Below are 15701 nucleotides of genomic sequence, written 5' to 3' on the forward strand. Positions count from 1 at the left end.
TCACTTTTACACTTTTTTTTCTTACTTTAATTTAGTATGAATTAAAGAAGAAGGTTCCATAGGATGTCAATTTTTATACACAGACATCCTGGAGGAAATACCTTGCATAAATCTGCTGTTTTACTGCAACTTACCTTTCACTATTAACTCTGCATAATTTGAAACTCCAGATCCACCATCTGAACGAATGACACATCGGTACTTGCTGATACTGCGTTGAGAGGTGTCAGCTACACTGACAGTAGCAGAAAAACGTCTGTGGTTGACCACTCGAGTGACCATTAATGCTGTGTCCCTTCCATTCCACTGCTGTAAAGGCAGACAAGAATAATATAAGTCACAAAGGCACACAGATTACGCATCTATGTGTAATTAATTCCTTATTACGCTTCTTAACGTTGTTCAGACCTTCATGTTCACATCACCAGGTTAGATTTTATACAAGCACAATTTTGAAAGAGAATACTGCTAGCCATTACCCCTGAAAAATTTACAGGGGTGTATGAACTAGGGCTTAAATATTCTTACACAAATATTTAAGTTTTCATGTTTATTTAATTTTTGAAACGTGTTTGGGCACCTGATGTGTTACATGTATTGAAAAGGCTGGAAAGTGACAGTTCAGACTATGCAACTGTACACAGTATATATAGAGGCCTGGCTAGGATATGAAAATACTACAAATGAATGGACTTTGTTCACCTTGGAAACTGCTACAGATGAACAGATTTTGTAAATTTGGCATTTTCTGATGTAAAACTGTGATTCTGGACCAATTTAAATAAACTGGTTGGATGAGCAGACATCCTTATACGTCCAACATTCCTCAATAAACCTCTCTACCAATGCCAGACTACATTTCCCCAACTGGAAAAGGGACACATAATGAATAGAAATAAAAGTTCTCCACAGCATAAACACCTGAACTTGCTCAGTGGTCTACTTTGTTAGGACTTTCAAAAGAAAATACACTGCTGTTTTGCTGATTTCCAATAATCAGGTTTTGGGGGTGTTTCCAAGGCCATTTTCATTAAATGTTTCAATTTTAGAGAACGGAAAACAGGTTTCCACTAGCAACAATAACGATTTCCTTCCAAACCCCTGCTTCTCACAGGACAAGGTTCATACTGCTTCAGGTGAGAAGTGTTTTTACACACATCTAGTCATATCTGTGGAAAGATTTCACTGAAAGAACTCAAAAAAGATAAAGAATAAGCCAAAAATAAATCTCAGTGGATGCTAAAAGTACATCATAGGTTAATAAATTTCAGATTAAAATGCAATTTTTATGAGAACAGCTGTGGTAAGAGTACAATTAAAGTGACTGTCAAGTTATTTTTAAATGATGCTAACTACATTTCTCACCAACACAAGCTTTTTTCCCAGTACTAATTTTCATTTTTGTGATTAGGTAAACTGAATCCTCCCCTAGTATTTAAACTAATTTGAAATGGTTATTTTTAAAGTTTATTAAAATGTCTGAAGTCAATAAAAAAGTTTGAGAACATCTGCCAGTTTTTTGACTTCAAATGCCATAGCAACCATGATAAAGGCCATTCTTGTCTGCCTCAGATGTTACAAATATGGGGTGGTCAGGCCCTCAGCCATATCAGTCCAAACTGAGAATAAAAACTGTTGACTGGCTTAAGCATTCTGAAAGTTTACACCAGCCCTGTGTACATGCACAGTACATATAGCAAGAGAATCCTCTTGACTCATTTGGGACGTTAGGTGTTCAATGGCACTGAAGTTTAGAAGAAGTGAAGAGCTCAACTATTTTAAAAGCTTCTAGAAGAGCTCTATGTACAGTGCATGGTAATGATGGGACCACATATCAGGGCACTTCAAATGGCAGAAGAAATAATTTTGTCCCTCACTGGGAAACATGCTCTCCGCATCTTCAGTTTGGCAGATGTTCCATTTCTAACTCTAGAACTGCAAATGAGTTCTTAAGGTTGTTACTATACCCCCCTGAATAGCACGACCCAGTGTTTCAAGTCCAACCAGTATAGTGAAAATACAGACATTGAGAGAGGGAGTGTTTTGGTCTTTTAGTGAGTGACTAAATGAAGAATCTGCTATCAATGCAGCCAAGGGAAATTGGGAGGAAGAAAAACAGTGAGTACAAACTGGTTTTCCCTGTTTTCACCATCCAGGTAGTAATCTCAGAGTTCAGAGTAGACTTCCTTCTTAACATATTGTCACTGATTCTGAGCTAAGGACAGTTCTGGAGCATGAGAGGAAATAAGATTGCATAATAAAGCAGAAAGCGAAGAACTATTCTACTTGTTCTGTCTTTTTATGACTGAGTGTTCACAGGTGCGTGGGCATTTGTTTGAAACTAAAATTTTGCTGTCATGGACCATTTATGCCATCTTCTTTATCACAAATCTGTACTCTGTCACCTTAAACTCTCACCTAGAAACAATTTAAGGCAGTTCTGAAAGGATCTTGATGAAAAGATTTTGCACCACCATCCCAGTCTTTCTACTTATTTTACTTGAGAAAGTAAACAAACCAAAACCAAACCAGCAAAAAGAAACCACCACTAAAAAAAAGCACATTACTTTACCTGGAGCCAGAGTTTGTCATGCTGCGACCACTTCCCCCCAGCAATGCACTGGAATGTTGCGTTCTGTCCCACATTAACCTCCACGTTCTGAAGTCGTAGGAAATGAGGTGCTTTTCCTAACAAAAGATGCAAAGTATTGCAAGGGTAGAGCAAGGCAGTAATTGACTGTGCCACACCAACACAGATAGAAATACTCAGCAAAGCACTAGAGCCTATCTTTGACAAGGTGATTTTGCAAAATAAAGCTGTCCTTCAGTATTTAACTATTCACAGCAGAGTGAGGTGGATGATGGATTTGACTGAGGATGGCCTAAGGGATCATACAGAGCTCTGGCACATCTCAAAACACAGATCAAATCACAACACAGGTTCATGGTCATCGGCACAATTTCTTACTGCTTGCTATAAAGAGCAGTCAAGTAATTTCTTCAGAAAATTGTATTTCTAAAAAGATCAAAAACAATCAAATGCTTCTGACCTTGTCAAGAATGAATGACCCAAACCAAATTTTCACAAGGGTCTTTTTTTCCTTTTTATTTTATTGACTATCAAAAACATCCTAGGCCTTTAGAATAATATTGTGTCATTAATATCAAATCAGGTATTAAATGAAATATTCATATAACTGACAGCATTGTATCACTGTATTAGTTTAAGATCACTGATATCAGTGTTTTGCTGATACTAAATTCAGTATTAATTCAATATTAAGCCACTGACATAAAAAAAAGACATTGCATTTGTTCACAAAGGAAATAGATCAGAGGATTAGCTTTTTGACTAAATACCAGACTCATTTACCTCTGTAAGTTAACTTACAAGAAAATAAAAAAAGATTATAGTAGTGAATCTGACACTTTTAAATGAACTTAGTTCTTGCTGACTTTCAGAAGAAAGTTTGTGCACCATTTGAAAACTTTTAGTAGGACACACTGAACAGCCTTACGAGACTCTAAAGGTCAGAGTTTTTCAACTTTATCTTTACATCTTCTTGTATGATTAGACACCAATGAAATACATAATTCCAGATGACATGCCAAGCCATCTTTTTCTACTAGAATCAAGTAGCTTCAAAAGGATGTGGGCATCTGTATCTGTGCATGCATGAAGCTTGACATGTAAGTATTTGTGTACTATAGGCACATAAACAGAGAACACATGCATATACACTATGTCAAATATTTTTATCTAGCTTCTGTATCCCATTCACCACACGCTCAGTTTGCTGACAGCTCCTGAAAGACAGTGACTCCATACCATCGTGCCTTCTAGGGATCAGTAATTTGCATCAAAGTTTACTGGAAAACTACCTCTGGGTGACAGTCAGAACGTACTACGTGATATTTGCAGGCTAATACTAGTAATTTCTGCCTGCAGTCTAAGGTGGGCAGGTACAAGCCAGCTCCACTTACGAAGCTGCACAGCCTGGGTGGTGAGGGCAGTCACACCAGCCCCAAACTCCTGGTGCCCAGGTCTGCCCAGCATCCGGAGCACAGGGCTCTCCTATGCCTGCTCCTGCACACATAGTCAATGAGCTTTTAGCACAAGGTAAATTGATACTACAGTGCATTTCTTCACAAGATGAGAAAAAAAAAAAAAAAGAGGCAACACCAGCAAGATATTTCTTTTTCTCCATTACTGGGTCATTAGGGCATTTCACTGCATTTTTGCTGATACTTAGGTCTGTCTGCTATACTGTCATCTATGAAGGTAAAGCAGAAATGAAGAAATAACACCAATAATTTCAGTAACCTCCAGGGTCATCAGGAGCTTCATGGTCCCTGCGTTTTGAGTTATAACAATTGTAAAACGAGTATGAGGGGCAAAGCCTGTACAAGTCAATGGAACACACTCTGGTGACATTTACCCTGGTGGCTGTCATTGCTGAACAACAAAAGCAACACGGGGAATCAGACAGGAGAAGCATTTACAAAGACTGCAGAGAACTTGCAGCTTGTAATAAGTTCCGTGCGCTGCAGGTTGCAAACTGATTCAAAATGGACTAGTCAACTGAATCATTTCAGTTTTGAGTCACCAAGAATGTGCTTAAATTTGAAGAGTGACGTGCATATACTTGGAGAAATGGATTTAAAATCAGTTTAAATACTTGATTAAGCAGGGGTGTAACACAGCATCCTGGCTTTTTTTTTTTTTAAATCCCATAACTTTCTCGCCTAGGCTTTACCCCATACTTTGTTCATTGGCCTCCTTCCCAGTAAAGGGATCAGTCATCACCCAACATGCTGTGAAACGCACACGGACCATTTGGGGGATTTGTCTGGATGCTGCCTGTTATCAGCAACATCTGGTTAATACAGATTGTAAGTATTTCTTAATGAAGTAAATGCACCCAAAGGCCTGAGCAATGAGCACATGGTAAATACAAATATAATTTAGTTAAACAGCAATTAACCATACTGCAGTTATCAGAAATGTCCTGTTAAACTTGAGCAGAACCCTGTCTGTCACACTGAATGGCAGCTATTCTTTGAAACTCTGTATTGCAAGAAAACCAGTTGATTTTGCTCCATCAATATGATCCATGTTTTTTTTGTGAGCAGGTGTCACTGACTTACTAAAACTGTGAACTAGTGAGAAAAAAAATCTTTAGAAGAAACTGTATACTACATACACAATATAGACACACAAAGTCCTCAAGCCACATCATAGATGCATAAAGAAACCAAACAAGTTCAGGCTCAAAGCTTGAGGCTCAAGGTTTCTTTAAATATAAAAAAAAAAAAAAAAAAAACACAAAACCCTAAGCTTATTATTATGGCTGCAATAGAAGAAATGGGTGCTAATATTTTTGAACAGCATAATGAACCTGAATCTACTCCTGTGCAACTGTATTGTCTGAATGAGATTTATTTTTAATAGCTTTACAGGGGTGCTGAGTGGGTTTAACATTTGTTGAGAGAGGCACCTCTGGGATATGTCCTTTACCAAGGAAATAATGAAACAATTTGTTTGTTTCTTCTTTTCTTAAGTTAACCACACAGGATATTATCAGAAGCTTTTTAGATTGTTTTCTACAGCAATATGATTCAGAAATAATAAAACAATCAGTTTTATGCTCTTGTAACAAGAGAGGAAGAGAGACTCCCACAGATGTCCTGGCACTAGCTATAGAATGAGCGCAGTTCTGCCTTTTGCACAACTTGAAAACTTATGTAATTTTGCAAGGCTGATTGTCTTTAGGTGTTTCAGACTGATACAAGAAGACATTTTAGTGGTGACCAAAGTGGGTAAATCACTCCTTTAGACTGTAAAGCCTGCTATATAACACATTGATACAGTTAGAAAAACAAAGAGTGCTCACTGCATGGATGGGCGAGAACTCTGACTTCATCCACAGCGATGTACCCTGGATGTCCTTTCAAAGAGACAGATTCAAATATCACCTGAAATACAAAATATGAAAAAGTTTTCTTAAAAAGAACAGCTACACTAGTCATTTGGCCAGTCACCATATTCTGCTCTTATTCCAATGTCTAAGTCATTCAAGGCATTTCATCATTAATAATGAAGGAATACCAAGGCAATTCAGCACGTACATGCATACCAAAGATTGAAAATCTGTTTGATATGGAAAACAAAAAGTTAAAGCAACATTCATTAGGATTAGAGACAACTATGTGCTTCTTTAATTTGGAAGAGCAAAAAGTACCCTGTGTATATATGCAACTATATTCACTTTAAGCACCAGTCCAAGAACATTAAGTGGATAATCATTTGACATCTTGTTCTTATAGCATGCCTTGGAAAGTTGGAGAATGCTGCACATGAGATAAAATTCTCTTATTGAATCAATAACCCCTCCATGGATTCATCTCGAGAAAACCTTGATTTGATATGCATGCCAGTGCAATAATAGAAAGCAAATTACAAGCAACAGATGACCCTGGATGCTAGTTAATGGGCTGAAATAAGATTCTCCCAGACACAATAAAGTTGTTTCTGCCTTTCCCTGGATTGAAGTGACATGGTCTGAGAATGAATATTCTTAAAAACCACATGTAGTATTTCTCTATATTAATGGTACATGAACTAGCACTTTCTGTTTTATTGATGTATCTAGATAATGAAAGCGTTCCACTAATCTAGGTCTGAATAGGCAGATATTCAATTACAGATGAACAAAAATCTAATTCTCCCCTATGGCTTTGTGATTTTACCTGGAAAACTGCCCCAATGCAAAGGATCCTGTTACTAAAACTATACAGGCTACCTGAAAATTGGTGGTGTGGGGGAAAAAAAGCCTAAAAAACTGACAGAGATCAATAAAAGTAAGTTAACTACTGCCATATAAGCTAACTAAAAATTCAGGAGAAAATAGTACTAAGTATGTGCAGTTTGCCCCTCAGATAAAGAACAGTAGGACATGAGTTGTAGACTGTGTCCTCATAGCAGGCTACAACCTCCTCAAGGGGGGCAGTGGGGGGGAAGTGCTGGTCTCCTCTCTCTGATGACAGCACAAGAAACGGGATGAAGCTGCATCAGGGGAAGTTCAGGTTGGACATCAGGAAGAGATTCTTCACTGGGAGGGTGGCTGGTCCCTGGAACAGGCTCCCCAGGGAAGCGTTCATGGCACCAAGCCTGTCAGTTCAAGGAGCGTCTGGACAACGCTCTTCACCATATGGTTTAGTTTTCGGTAGTCCTGTGAGGAGCGGGGAGTTGGACTCGATGATCCTTATGGGTCCCTTCCAACCTGAGATATTCTATGATTCTATGAGGAACAGAAGTTTAGAAATGTTAAACTGCAATAGAAAAAAAAAAAGAAAAATGCAGGCTGATTGTTTAACATCTTGGTAATGCTACCTCTCAAGGTAGTGTTTCTCTTTCCAAAGGAATAAAGTGCTCTCCTTTACTATTTAAAAAAAAAAAAAAAGGGTGGAGATGTAATGGATGCTGTCCTCTGCATCTGAAAGGCATGTCCCCAGTTCCATTCCCTCTTCCTAAACTAATGTTCACACTGTATTAAATTGCTCACTTTTGCATGAGTATACAATAATGCTTTCAAAGACAGAGTTAATTAATATGTTCAGCTGGCACAGTTATTACTATTAGAGCAGTATTCTACTGCAGCTATTTGTTTCATAGGAGAAAGTATTTCAGTAATTTGTAACCTCTAAAATCCATTACTAGAACACAAAGTTTACTACTTAAAGCCAGTTTTCAACACTTTTTTTCATTACAAATAAAAGACTGGTATCCCCAGTTTGTCACTGTTTAGCCTCTTCTTCAACTCCTTCATCAGAAGATTTAATACAGTAAAAGATTCAACTGTCCGAATACTGATCACTGCATGCCCTGGCTAGGAAAGTAGACAAGTATGTCATTCGTAAGTATAGAATTGCCATTAATCATTTTGCTTTGCATTTGGGCTTCCAGAATGTAGTTTCTACTCATGTTTCCATGACTTCCTAAGATCTGCTCCCCCAATTCAAAACACATCCCAATGTGAGATCTTCTGAAATACATCCATTAGAAAAAAAGACATGATAAAACCAGGTAGCACACAAAAATTAATAGGCAAAGATATAAGCTAAGAAAAGCTCAAGTGCCAACAATATGTAGAAACAATGTTCTACTCTAGAAGAAGGTGGACAAAAAACAAGCTGCCCAAAGAACAGTAGGAGGAAGCAAGTCTCTGGAAGATAAAATAATCCAAAAAAACTGCAACAAGCGTTTTGTGTTATCAAGGTTCTTGACAGGCTTTTTAGGGACTGTATAAGCGTATAATGCAAGTCCTTAATACAGAAATTAAAATTTATTTTAGAAATTAAATGTCATTCGTGGCAAAAATTACACTTATTGGCAAGGTCGTGTAAGCAGCTACTGCGACTCCCTTCAGACTTGAAGTGAAACATTACAGCTACAAAATCTTATTTAAGTTTTGCATTTGTGAGTAGCCACAAGCCACAATGAACTAATTCTGAATTTCTTGCAAGCCAAGAACTTGGAAAGAAAAGTTCTCTAAGACACTGGCATTACCTATTAGTGCATGGCAAAAGTAAGCACCAATACATAAAGAATTGTCCTCTGTTCATTACCAACATGTAGAGAGTCTTTAATACAGCACAACTAAGCTGGTAACAACCAAGTCAGCTCCTAAAAAACTCATGCAGAATCCACTGAAACGAGTGAAGGATTCCTCTCATTTCACACAATATTGTTTTGACAGACTATTTTATTATCTGTTCCACTTTACACTCAGAAATTCTTGTTATTTCCCAGTTCAAACTTCCACATTATTGTCTTTTTCTGTATTCTGCAGCATCTCAGCCCTATCAAAGCGAGAAGCACAGAAGCACCCAGATTTTCCTGAAAACAGGGAACCAAGAGCCAACATAAGGAAAAAGCAGAAATCCATGCTTATGGGGCCCAGTTCTGCAAATTTCACACTGAATATGTCTCACGTCCTTTTAACTTCACTTGGAAATGTAGTATAATGGTTGAGCCATAGGCATTTAACAATCCTTTACATTTAAGGAACTTTTCTAGAAATTAATATAGATGACAAATGCAAAGCTTTACTCTTAAAAAACGTTCTCAAATGCTCCTGGAACTGCAAATACTAAGTCATTTCATGTTTCCTTACCAATAAACAATCCTACATTTCACTGCTGCTATATACCAACAATGTCTGTGTTAGCGATGTAGCTTGGCTCATCTGTTGTGGTACAACAGTTTTCTTCAGGCATGGATCAATAACGTTCCTTGCTATATATCAAAAAAACTCTTTCTGGCGGACTCTAGTGTTGCCCTTGGTGCATTCTGGGACTAAGTTCATCCTTATGGCAAGCAGTAATTCAAGATTACATGTATTACCTTTCTCCAAGAACTATTACGGCTTTTTCTCGCTACACTAAAAACATTTGCAGGCTGGGAGTCCAAGTACAAGTAACTCTAGGGAGACATTATAAATCTCCACCATTCCCATGTTTATATCTCAGCAGAGTGGTTTTGGATCCAGATGACTCATATGACCCTTGCACAGAACTGCCAGACCTAAAACACAATCTCTGGCAATTGGCTTGGTTACTAGTGTTCCACTAGTCACATCTCCAAAGCTCAAAGTACTTCTCGAAGCCTCAGACCCAGGGCAGAGAGTTGCCGATCTTTTGCCTGACTGAATTTTCAACGCACACTGCAATTCAAGATGGTGTGGTTTCTGCGCATTGAGAGAGTAACCCACATTTTGCCTGACACAGATTTAATTTATTTAGGAAAAATGCTATTTTTTTTCCTGTGTAACCTGGTGGTTTTGAAATACAGAACATGCCTTCAGGCCTCTAGCATACAAGGAGTTCTCCATACATGCCATTTTGATTTAAAGCTGACAAATAACACTCCAATGGCACATCCTACATTGTGAGTGTCAAATGAGATACTCCCTAGGCAACAGTACACCCAAGCTTTTGTCATCCTGCCACCTCTGGACTCCTTTAGCCAAAGTGTTACTTTAGGCTGCCAAATAACAATAATTCTGACTAAGTCTTTCACTGTGCTTTCCTCTTCACTTTTGCAAGCCTGAAGTTTTCTTTTTTCCTTTTTTTTTTTTTTAAAAAAAAAACCAAACCTTGATTAAATGTAGAAACTCACAGGACTGCAGACCATTAACAGAAGATGGTTTATAAAATCAGCAACTGATAACAGATCAGTCTATTAGATCCCCCACAATAGTAGGACAGATCTCAAATTTTGAAAGCCACACTTAAGGAGTAAGAATACAAATATAAGCAGAAGGAAACATCATCCCTGTTCATCAAAAAGTAAAAAGAAATCCCTTGCATTTTCTAGGAAGGAACTACTACTAGGCAGTTAGTGCTGGCTTCCAATCTGTTCATTTTTGTGCTGCAGTGAAAAATTCTTGTTTGATTTAGAGGATTTTTTTCTCAGGAAAAGCAAACTTGACCTCAAAAGGACTTGCAAAAGTAATAAGTAAGGCTCAGGAAGTCTACTACTGGTATATCTAAGAGTAGGATCTCTCTTAATGTGAGATCAGACTGTCTTTTCCAGGTTTTTCAAGCACTGATTATCTGGGTGAAAGATCATTTCTGTTATCTCTGTAGACCACCTACTATGAAGCAAATTCTGGTTTGTAACCTGGTTCATGTTAATATGAATGTACTATAAGCACTTTTATGTGACTTCAGAACAAGTGACAAGTTGTGCACAGCCCTTAAAACACTACTTTCCACACATTTGCATCTCTTTATCCCTTCCTCTCACCCTGCATAGTGTGCTCTATGTATTCTGCTGATATCCCCAACTCTTTTTCAGAGGCAGAACATTAAAGCATTCTACTTCAGCTCAGATTTTATAGACCTCCTACCAAGCTATTAAGAAGAAAAAAAAAAAAGGCAAGATCTTCTATATGCTGTTGTCTATCCACAGATTATTTGCTGCCTTTTCATGGTTTATTCTATCTTAATTCCTACCTCACTCATGTATTTTATTAGTATCATACGTACCCCAGCTTTTCCTGCAAGGTTTAGAATACAATTACCTCCCAGGTTGTTTTTTTTTGGTCTTGAATACAAAACAAGACAAAAACACACCTTCAACACCTAACAAGAAGTATGTGAGCTCATTGTGTGCAACCTCATCTAATTAAAACTACAACAATGACTGCAAAGTCATGAACATGAAGTTTGAAGTGGACAACTAATAAGTAGCTGTAAAATTAATATAACTGAAAAACCAACTTACCCACTACATTCTTCAACTTTGTGCTTCTTTAAAAAAAAAATACATCTCCTAACAGAACAAGTAAAACTATGTTACAAGCAGTGCTAAAAAGAAAAGGAATAGGGGATCTGGTGAAGAGTATACTCATGCTGATAACATGGTAAAAGATTTTATTAGTAGCTTATGTACATACACCCCTCATATGGGCACAGGAAAAGTCCAGATGCAAAGCTGAGTGAACAAATGTTCCTTCTTATGGAACCAACCAAGGGCCAAAAATAGTTCAGGCAAATTTATGCAGAGATAGTTAAACATCTAGACACTCAGTTGTATTTACATTTACATACTGCCATGGAAAGCGCCAATACAAGTCTGTTTATGTGCCAATTTCATGATAAACAAGTGGGTTTTAACTTGCTGATAATTTGACTCCCTGCAGTCTATCCATCACTCTGTGACCTGACAACAACTGAAGAAAAAGGGTGAAGTGGGAACAAATATCTCAAGATGCCTATATAACCCTTTTGCTATAAATGTGCTGCATGTTCTCTAAAGCTGCTATATGAATGCTATTCATTCTGATAGGAAAAAGTTGGGAGGGGTAGATTTGATTTTCAGAATACCTGTTGCTAACAGTTTAGCTCATACCTATGTTCAAAGGAAAAAGAGAAAAAAGTATTACAAACACATACCTGATAAAAATGTGGCCAGAATGTGCTGATGGCAAGTTCTGCTTTCACCCATCCTTCTGTAACAACCCCTGAGACATTCCATATGGGATTGCCCTGTGGTCCCCCGTTCACCTTCACGTAGACGTTCAGAGAGCCAGGGCTCGAACGGTCTCTGCTGGATAAGTAATAGTGGAAGTCGATGCAGTGCGTGTCGTTTTCCTTCAGCGTAGGCAACAGCAAGTGAGCTTTCTGCCCAGATGCCCGCCCAGAGCTGTTCACCATCATGAAGGAGCCTACAGAGGAAAGCAAAAAGAGAAGAAAGTGTGGTTTTGCTTGGCTTTTTCAGTAAAAACAGTTCCATTAGAAAAGTCAATGACTCCCTTAAAAGCCAGAAAACAAAACATTCATCTGAAGAACTCAAACTAGCTGTTTTATGCTTGTTGTTAGTAACAGAAAGAAAGGGTATTAAAATGGTAGAGTATATACACAAATACATTCAGGGTCAACTAGAAATACTTTAATTAGATAACTTAAGAAACAAAATAAAAATACTATTTTGCTTTTATTTTTTTATATCCTTGTGATAAAACAGTCACTCTAAACAGAAGCATATTCACACTTCAAGCAGCAACAAGGGTCTCTTACAGCATAGAATCCCCCAAAGGCACATTCAATAAAAAAACTACAACAATGGGCCAACTTCTCAGCTGATGGTTGCCTGCCTGGCCCCTACCCACTTTGTGCCAATCTATACCTGTGAACCCTCCATCTTGGCACTATAAACTTTTGAAGGTTGTAATGTGTTAAGAAAAACCCAATTTTCAGAGCCCAAATGAATTAGGCTTGTTTAGAATAACAGCAACATCTCAACTAGAAATAATGCAACAAGGACAATTATTCTTCTAGGAGAGAAGGTCAGGCTGAATTTAGGGAGGAAAAGATATACTAAGGCAATTTATGAGTTTGTTAACCTGGAAGCTTGCATCATATTAACCATGGCACTTGATGTTGAACTCGGATTTTGATTCATCAAGCAGTTACTTTACAGCACATTGTGTCTCAACTCATCTCTTCACAGATGCATCAAGGTGACAAATGTTAGCAATAAGGAAAAACATTATGAGAGTTATTTGATTCAATTTTGTCTAAAGGATCTCCTTTATGTGTGTACAGACATTCACACTCAGAAAAAGCTGAAGAAAATACCGAGACTGGGGGGGGGGAGAAAATCTGTGTGTCAGCAGCCAGGCATGATAATTTTTAATCAAACGCAGCCCTCTTGACACTCTCAGTCTGATGCTGTTGCCAAGACATGCTACAAACATATTTCTCTGCTGGCCTCTTGCAGTTCACAGAAGATTGAATTCGAAAAGCCCTGCCTCACTTCTAACCTACTGACTTTTCCCTATTCCATGCCATAGCAGCGTGGCACTCAGATGAGCCAGATAAACATTTTGATCAATTCTGTGCAGTGAACAGCCATATATTCTAAATTTGTATCAACAGATACCAGCAACTTTCTCCCGCAAAAGTGTTTTTCCCCCTGTGTTTATGAGATATATATGCATTTTGTAAAAGATTGAAAAGCACGGATGCAGAAGGAAGTCAATCTTTCAAAAAAAACCCACACACTCTAGAGACCTTGGAAAATTCAAGCACAATGCAAGCACAGCTGGGGAAGAGGCTGTACTAAGAAATATGAAAATTTATAGACAAGATGCTCTCTGGCAATACTATCTGTCATTTTGCTATGCTGAAAATCAAAATGGTCCCAAGTCAAGAAATTCCAGATTCACAGCAAGGACTTTAAAAAACATAAGAGCTGAATCCAAACTTTTCAATTTCTAATAATCAAAGTCCATAAGATGGGATCCTGACTAATGTTCACTGCTGATCTAATTCTGCTCCCAGTCAATCACAAAATCCCCTTCTTCAGCAAGTACCATATACATGCTAGTCTTAAAAATCCACCCAAAATAAACTAAAGTTTTGAGAAACAGCAATTTGGATTCTGTTTCCATGACCTAAGATAATTTATCACCAGAAAGCACAATTGCCAATAGGCTTGAAGAGGCAGCACAGCCTGACAGTGAAGGCAGCAGGCTAGAAACCTGACAGCCTGGTTTCTAAGACTGTGACACTCACTTCCAGGATCTCAGTCAGTACACATAGTCTGCCTTATCTTCCCTTACAAATAAAGCAAGAATAGTTGTAAGAACCACTCTTCTACTGAGAATCTGGGAGGAAAGACGCTGTAAAACTGCTGAGTAACAGTAGTATCATATAGAGGAGTGTAGCAGCTGCTGTGAGACACGCTGCCTGCAGCATTTCAATGCCATTTTGAGAAACAGTACGAGATACAAAGAAGACAAGTTCTACATTTGCCCAATCTCATACTTGAGGATGATGGTGCAGTCAATTAAAAGTCAGTAAAGAAAAGCAGAGCTCCTGTGCATCCACAGGATTTTTGACCAAGAGCCTGCTGCACTGGGTAGGAACCCAGGAAAAGCAATTTTTGCACCATCATTGACTGGATCATTTCCCTTGTGCGCATCCTTCTCATCTTTTTTTTTTTTTTTTTAAGATTTGGATAATACATGGATTCCTACTGTAAAGAACTACTCTGAAGCTGTACTGGTACTGTGTCTTACACAATATGGTCTTGAACTACACTGGAGTAGATAAGTGTTTCAATAACAGAAAAATTTAAGGAGTATTTCACTTTCACAGATTCATGTATAAAAATACTGAGCTTTCCTCTGGGAGAAAAAACATCAGCTTTTATAAAAAGTTCAAAGCAATAATTACAATTTTATTTTTTGCCACCCACAAAAAAATGAATCACAAGCTATTCGTGGTATGACAATGGCCTTTTGTGCAACTGCTGACAATTTTAGAGAGAGTATGGAGCCTGAATCTAGCTACTGACAACACGAGCAAGTAAAATATCCATCCACCAAAAAGCACTTAAAATAATTAGTCTTAGTTACTAAAAGAATAGCCTTACAAACAATTGTCACATGCAGATTATTCATAGGTTCTTATTTATAGCTTATGATTTTTTTTTAATACTGTATTCCTAGAGATGCAGGAGGAAGTACTATAAAAAACTAGTCTCCAGTGAAGTCCTGGGAAGAGGTCTTATTTTATATGACGGTGCAAAAAATGAAACATTTCCACTTACAGTGCCATCTCTGTCAGAGAAAAGTACTCACACCTTGTTTAAATCAGTTTGTCACCTACTAACTATACCACATCCCTTATTTCTGCAGAGACTTAGTGTGGCACCTTCCACAACAATCCCTTTCCCTGGCTAGTCAAGGCATAGTGCACAACACCTCAAGCCCAGCCATCGTACGCAGGTGTAAACTTGTAGTTTCATCAAGACTATAATTGACATCGGATACAAGAACACACCAATCCACAAAATTCAGTTGTGAGTAAATTATATCCTGTCTTCTGTAAACTGGCCTTCAAATATACCCATCTGTACATGTTTTCATTTTTCTTTTCACAGTGTGGACTTGAAGGCGTATCCTGTCCCCTGTCCTCTGGGACCCTCAGAAGGTTGCTCTGCATGCTCCAAGATCAACAGCTGAGATCCACTGTTGTATTATAAACGCCTATGCCCAGTGAAGCTTGTCTGGGCAGGATACATCACTTAGAGGTAGGTGAGAGATCATGGAAATTGCTCCCACCAGAAAAAAAAAAAAAAAACAAACCACAACAGCCTTTTAAGGACAAGTATGGTTTCCCTTATT

The 15701-nt window shown here is 38.0% G+C and overlaps 1 protein-coding gene across 9 annotated transcripts in view; it reads right to left on the reverse strand.

Moving 5' to 3' along the window:
• Positions 1-15701, reverse strand: part of PTPRT (protein tyrosine phosphatase receptor type T) — a 474436-nt gene that overhangs the window by 287454 nt on the left and 171281 nt on the right. For all 9 annotated transcript variants that reach the window (XR_012625516.1, XR_012625514.1, XR_012625515.1 and 6 more), the window contains exons 3-6: positions 11962-12233; positions 5895-5976; positions 2573-2688; positions 135-309 (exon numbers count right to left, since the gene is read on the reverse strand). Coding sequence is in view for 6 of the 9 variants with exons in the window: in XM_074843013.1 (XP_074699114.1) it covers positions 135-309; positions 2573-2688; positions 5895-5976; positions 11962-12233 (645 nt within the window). In the remaining 3 variants the exon portion in view is untranslated. The remainder of the gene's footprint in view (positions 1-134; positions 310-2572; positions 2689-5894; positions 5977-11961; positions 12234-15701) is intronic.

Source organism: Strix aluco, chromosome 17 (assembly GCF_031877795.1).
Source record: "Strix aluco isolate bStrAlu1 chromosome 17, bStrAlu1.hap1, whole genome shotgun sequence".
NCBI lineage: Eukaryota > Metazoa > Chordata > Aves > Strigiformes > Strigidae > Strix > Strix aluco.